Source organism: Calidris pugnax, unplaced genomic scaffold (genome assembly GCF_001431845.1).
Source record: "Calidris pugnax isolate Ruff unplaced genomic scaffold, ASM143184v1 scaffold27, whole genome shotgun sequence".
NCBI classification, from domain to species: domain Eukaryota; kingdom Metazoa; phylum Chordata; class Aves; order Charadriiformes; family Scolopacidae; genus Calidris; species Calidris pugnax.
Window position 1 is genome coordinate 13,094,673 of NW_015090893.1, and position 7,015 is coordinate 13,101,687.

At 40.5% G+C, this 7,015-nt stretch overlaps 1 protein-coding gene across 1 annotated transcript in view; it reads left to right on the forward strand.

Moving 5' to 3' along the window:
* Positions 1-6,212, forward strand: part of RNF130 (ring finger protein 130) — a 52,765-nt gene extending 46,553 nt beyond the window's left edge. The window contains exons 8-10 of the mRNA XM_014947768.1: positions 612-816; positions 2,956-3,049; positions 6,018-6,212. Coding sequence (XP_014803254.1) covers positions 612-816; positions 2,956-3,049; positions 6,018-6,033 — 315 coding nt within the window. The 3' untranslated portion in view covers positions 6,034-6,212. The remainder of the gene's footprint in view (positions 1-611; positions 817-2,955; positions 3,050-6,017) is intronic.
* Positions 6,213-7,015: the final 803 nt, after the last annotated feature.

Below are 7,015 nucleotides of genomic sequence, written 5' to 3' on the forward strand. Positions count from 1 at the left end.
CTTTTGTCGAACAGTTCACAAAGGAATAGAAGTGAAGAACCTCAAAGAGGATTTTTCCCTCTATCCCATATGAGGGAAAAATTATAAGTTGGGAGCAATGCTCTTTTTGGAAGAAAGAAAGAAGGAAGAAAGAGAAGAGCATATGAAGATGCTGTCTAAATCAGCTTTTGAATCAAGCCAGTGAGAATAATCAGGCCTCCATTTTTAGCTGTGTTAGTTGCAAATTTGCACATTTTCTAAGAGACAGTTGCAGATACACCGTGGATGACCTATTTTTGCAACGAATAACATACCTGGATTTTTAGAGGAGGATACTGTAGAATCTGGTGCATGTCATCATTCCTCATGGTAGTAAACTACAGGTATGGGCTATGAGACAGGCACATTTGAGTCACTTTCTTGAATCTTAATTCCGTTTTCTGCTTCTTTCTCCACCTCCTTAAGATGGACTGAAGGAGTTCTTTGGATAGAACTTGCTAATTCATGTTTTTCTCTCCTGTGAGGACAACTGTAGCGGCTGAATGGGGACCGTGTGGTTTTACTTGATGTATCAGTTTGCTACAGGAAGAATGTTCACCGTTTTAATGTGGAATCGTTTGGGTTTTTTTCAGCCAAACGTGCCATGTACAGAGAACGTAGCCTTTGACATGGAGAGGCTCACCAGAGGCCAGCCAGCAAGCAGGAGGTCAGCACTTGGCGATTTTGCCAACGACAGCTCTCTCAGCCTGGAGCCCCTGCGCACCTCTGGGATGTCACAGCTGCCCCAGGACGGAGAGCTAACGCCAAGGTCAGGAGAGATCAACATCGCTGTGACAAGTAAGTTTTCTTTGGCTTCCAGTACCCTTCTGTGGTTTTCCTGGTGTGTGACGCTTGCCCTGCTGCAGCTCCGTGCTGCAGGGCTGTGGTAAAAGATTTCCCTGCGGGGACAAAGGTGACCTCGGTGTCTCTAAGAGGCATATGCTCCGTGTTGAGACCGTTAACTCTAGGTATGACAGTGCCAACACTTTGTTATTAATGGTATATCCATTTAGATCTGCACACAGAGGACACTGGGTGAACTAAAATGGCAAGAAAATAGCCTTCCTGAATCTGGTAACCAGTACGAGAAGCTGGAATGCCAAAACCATTATTTACCCTTTCAGAATACTTTACATGCAATAATTTATACAAATACAAATATTTTAGCTAATTAGCATTTCTGCAGACATTGTTTCCCCTGAGAACATTACTGCTGGAATTCTGACGTCTCTTAGCAGATGGTTTTTCTTACAAAATCTGTGAATTAAAAATAAGTATTTGATGTACCAACATTTGAGTACTGTCCAAGTGTTTTATGACATCAGAAAACTGTTCCTGCACTGCTTGCAAGCTCCTATCCGTAAGAACAGCATGGGAAATTTCCACTCACTGGATTTTTACCTAGGGTTTTTAGTGTATAATAGCACTATAATGAATACAACATGTGTGGAATTGCATCATTTTTCCATATGCTGTACAGTCTCGATTTGATGCACAAATGATTGTTTTTCTGGCTGAATTGCAAAAATAGAATCCATCCTGTACAACAGTCCAATTTTCTCTTTGTATTTTGTTTGTGTGCATCTATGATGTAGATTTTGAGCTTAGTGACACTGTTTGCCACTGATACATGTATAAGAGGCAGTGAAACTGATACAGTCCATTAGAGTGTTTGTTCAGATGCTGCAGCAAAGTAAATGCTTCATTAAAAAAATATCATCTTATGAAACACATAGTCTGTATCCAGAAATGTCCTGATCTGAGAAGGAGAAATCCACATATGAAATCTAGATTCTTTACAAAACCAGTAAGTCACAGTGTCATGCATTGTTTGACATCTGGTTCATCTTGTATTCAGACTGTTGAGCAGAGACTGTTGGTGTGCTGCGTTCCTTCTCATGGCTGGGGAAACGCTGTAGTGTAACTGAAACTTTTCACTCCTTGGTTTTGCAGAAGGTATTTTTACTGTCTGTCCCCCAACTGTAGTACTGCTCTTGCACAGATGGGATGCCAGGGCAAAACAAGAAATAATCAGCAACAGTTCATTCTGACAATGTTTATAAAATAAAGCTTTAGAAAAGGCTGTTCAAATGTTTGGATTTCATGGATGACACACGCATTCTTTGATGCATGAGAGTTAAACCAAAAGCCATATTCAACAACAATGTTTGTATTCAGATCTATTACCATGTGCCAAATTGATCTTGAGGAGGGAGAACTTTGAATAGTGAACATTCTTTAACAGCCGCCTTTATACGACATTATATTTTTTAATGTGTCTGTATATGGTAATGTTGAAATCATTTTTCCATGTTGTATTCCTGTCTATTAAATGGGGAACTCTAGTTATGTTTCACTGTTGAACAAGCTATCCTATTTTTTGGTATTTTTGTTGGGTTTTTTGTTTGTTTGTTTTAAAGTAACACTATAGCATTTATTCAGGAGGAAGGGGGCGAGACACAAGTGTGAAAGTCTATTGGGTGTGCTTATGTGAAGAGCTGCATCTCAGCGAATGTAAACCAACCCCAACAGTCATCTTTCTGGCTGGGGGGGGTGGACGGAGTTGTCATTACATTTTTCCCTTGTTCCTGTGTCTTTCTGGCTGGGGGGGGGTGGACAGAGTTGTCATTACATTTTTCCCTTGTTCCTGCATTTCACTTCACATTGTTAAGTAACCTTTCTTTATCACTAACCCTTGGGCTCAGCCGGGAAATATTGTTGTGCCATGCTTTTTTTCCACACCTCTCTCCACTTCTTCTTTGCTAGCCTTCTCCAGTCAGTAACTCTGTGGCTAACCTCCTTCTGCTTCACCTCCTGGGGCCAGTCATGGCTTAGAAGCCTCTTGCCTTCCGCCAGTGGTGTTTGAGGGAAATATTGGCATCGCTTTGACATAAGCCTTCTCCCACGAGTGATTTCCTCCCTTTCCTTTGTCAACAGAAGAATGGTTTATTATTGCCAGTTTTGGCCTCCTCAGTGCCCTTACACTCTGCTACATGATCATCAAAGCCACAGCTAGCTTGAATGCTAATGAGTAAGTAAATATTCAGATCCTTTTATGTATTTCTGGTGGGTGTGTGTCATGGACAATATTAGGAACGAATACCGAGACAATAGAGAAGTGCGAAAATGTAGTTTTCAAGGTGTCAAATGCCTTTTCTGCTTTTCTCAAATGTAAGTCTCTCTGTTAACAGTAGGTTCCAGGGTAGCATCTAAACTCCCTCTTAATTTATATTTGGCTGGATTGTCCAAGAAAGCCTCCTTGTCAAGGGCAAACATGGAAAGGGGAAAGAGCAAATATTTATATTCGGGTTTTGATTAATGGTCTATGTAAACATTAGATTTCTGCCATTAAATTCCCATGTTCAAAATTCGCCTGGCAGAGCCAGAAATTACTACCATCAGTTACCTTTGACAGTTTTCACCTCAATTTCTTAGTCAACTTCATATTGAAAAAAAAAAAAAAATCTCTATTCCTACTTGGCAGACTTTCAGCTAAGAAAAAAGGTATGTAAATAGAAAACTACCTTTTTGCTCTTAGGAGAGGGAGAGATGAAAGCAATGAATACACTACAGCTTCTTCTCTCTTAAGTGACAAGAGCAGGCCAGTCTTCTGACCTCTCATTTTAGTGTGCTTAAGAATTGTGGTCAAAGGAGTGCTTAAAGACATCCGTGCTTTCCTAATTTTTATAGACACCCACAGTGCCTCCCTGCAGACAGGATGGACAAGAAATGGCTCTAGCACATGACTTCCAATCTTTTTTTTTTTATAGTTCTGTGGGTGGGTGAATATAAATCCATTCTGCAGATACATTAACTAGGTACATCCAGCTATTTTCATTTTAGGTGTGTGGAACATCTGGGCTCATGATATATGTTTAATCATAATTTATTTATTTGGGGAGGGCAAGTGTCAACATCTTTCTTTGTCTCTCAACATCTTGACACAGCTAAGTGTCCATGAAAGGTGCTGATCTCTTACCAAAAGTGGGTGAGATTCAGAGGCAGTCTCCTGTGCAGCCTGGAAATGTAGCTTTATAAATACAACTTCCTTTTTTTGTTTGTTTGGGGGTTTTTGTTTTATTTTGAGACAAGAGAAAGAAGCACTATTTTGGCTTTTATTGCTTTCTGGAAAGCATAAGTGTCCTTCTCAAGAAGATGGAAACATGTCTAGCAGTCTCCAGTGTGAAATTTTAGACACTTTTCAAGCTAATCTTCTTCAGGAGGGGCTACACTAAGTCCTTGGGGGTTTTGATCATCAGGAACCTGTGATTACCACTAATTTGCAAATCTTCCTTTCCTCCTCTTTTTAAATGCAAATTCCAAAAGGGCTTAATGAAGAAAAGTTTTAGAACTTTGAATATCCCTATACAGTCCCCTGATTATGACTTCTGGATTATTTTTTTTTCCATTTGCCAAGATCTTGCCATTGCATCTATCCATCAGCAGGTTGGCAGCAGAGCTGTAGCTGAGCGTAGTTAATCTGCGCTGAAAAACAGCTTGGCAAAGCACAGAGCAAGATGAGTTGTGAAACGGGAATGTCTGCATTTCTGGGCATTTCCACATCATTAGGAAGAAGACAAAGGAACCGTAGCCCATATGGTATCATCCAGATGTGGGCACTGATAGCAGTCCCATTTCTGCCTTGCCTTGCAACTCTGCTTCTTGTTGTCTTTTGCGCAGTGGGATCCGGGTCTATTTTTACTGAAAGGGCAAACTCCTTCACATTGGCAGACAGTTGGGGCCTCCAGAGAAGTGTTTTCACAGTGATGTTCCCTTAGTCCAAACAAAGGCCATGCTGATGTAAGGAGGGCTCCTTTCCCCAGCGATAGGAATGAAAATGTGAGCATATATAAGGGTATACTTTGGGGAAGACTTAAGAAAACCAGCAATCGCAGAAACCAGAGCTGTCAAAAATCACATACTTAGGTAATCGAGGTACCTTCCTGTAGCCTTTAACCTCAAAAAGCTTTTCGACTGAATCCTTTGGGATCTAAGCAGCCTGCACCAGTACTGCTAGGTTTGACTAATTTTTAACAGTTTTAAATATGTATGCATGACACTGATTCTTAGGTTTATTGTTTCACTGACACCTTATGTTCCCTGGTGCCAGACAAAGCATTTCTGCTGTTGAATATCATGCCAAATACATGGCAGCTCCCTCTCGCTGTGATTTCCATTAAATGTCATAACAGCATACCTGCTTTTTAGGCTGTTCTCCGTGTAAAAAGCGATGCTGGCATGTGCTGCATTTGTTATGGGAGTGTTTCAAGAGGAAGCTGAGGGTTTTTTCTTATCAGAAAACAACAGTAGCAGGAATGAGGCCACGTAATATGCTGATGCAAGTAAAAGGTGCCAAATATTCTCTGTGTGAAAAGTCGCCTAAAAACAGGTCCTGATCCTTTTTTTCCTATGTCCTTTCCACAGCTTAAACATATTTATTTAGAGAAATATTTCTAGAGTTGTGTGTATATACATACCTGTGGAGATACGTTTATGTGTATGTATATATACTCACATTTTTAAATAGTTCCTGATAAAAGTATAGATTGTCTACATGATAAGAAATTAAGGAACCAGCTTCTTTCTCTTGTTCTCATAATATTCATGCACTATTACTGCTAAATGATTTAGGTTGTGATTTAAAGGAACAGAAGGAGCATGTTTTGCTTTGCTTCTTGGGGAACGGTCAGAAATTACTGCGTAACTTGTTTTAAAATCCAAAAAGCCCACATGTTGGAGAGTACTTACGAGAAAGTTTTCAATAGCAGATAGAGTTTCCTCAGAAGTTTAGAAGTGCTCAAACCTCTGGCTGACCCGTCTGTTTTACTGCTCCTGTAAGAGTGATGTAAGGGGTGCAGACCTCTTCTAATGCTCTGGCCTTGTACAATTAGTCATTTCTCACTGACTGACTTTTACAGGATTTTTTATATTTTTTTGGTATTGGCAGTATTAACTTTAATATAAATATTTTGTTCCTTTTTTTCTTTTCTGCCCCACAGAGCAGAATGGTATTGAAGAAACGCTTTCCGGACGATTGCCTTGGAGAGAGACACCTATTTTTAAGCATCATTTATCGATCATGCAGCACAAGCAATTATTTAGTACATTCTATTTTTTCATAAAATTTGCTGATGCCAAAGCTTTGTATTAAGGAAAAAGTGAAGAAATAAATAAAAAAAACTTTAATTATGAAATCTTACTGTGTGAGAGTTTTATTTTTCTTGGACTTACTGTGTTAGTCCTTAAGTCTTGAAGCCTCTTGTAAGGTGCTTTATGTCCTTTGAATTCTTTCATCTTTGCAGATCTGTATTGTTCTCGTTTCGTTTTGGGACGGAAGCTGGCAAGTGGAAGTCTCAGGTGGTGCCACTCTTATGATGCCACCCAGCACTGGAGGGACAAGAGTGTTATTGGCAATCACTCTATACCAGCTGGTTAAGGAAAAAAGCTGGGCCAAGCATTCTGGTATATAACGGGCTTACCTTGACTCCAGCTGAGAATTAATTTGAAATAAGAACATTTTCTCCAGTTCTCCCCCTGGTGAGACACAGATTGTTACAGGAGGACTGCAGTGTGGTTTTTGTCTTCAGGTCAGTTGTTGCTGAAGGTTTGCAACTCTGTTTTCTGGACATACAGCTCATAAACATTTTCTGTCTTTTTTTTCACCCCACCCTTCCTTCTGATAAAAGCCAAGTGACTCCAAACCACTTCTTCCTTCCCAAAACCAAGTGAAAAGGGGTAACCTCTTCCCCCACTGTCATCTGTGAAGCCTCCTTCCCTATTAACGACAGGGCTTAGGTCTTGTTCAAATGGAGATGGTGAAAGATCGATGATGGTGTGTAACTGTAAGGTGGAAGCTCTGTGCAGACACGTCCCTTCTTGCCATGGCTTTTTCACCAGGGAGGAGGAGGAGGAGGCAAAACATCTCTCATCCCTGCCCTCGCTCAGGCTGTTTCACACACGTTTCCTTATGCAAGCAGCGCGAGGGTGATTTCACAAC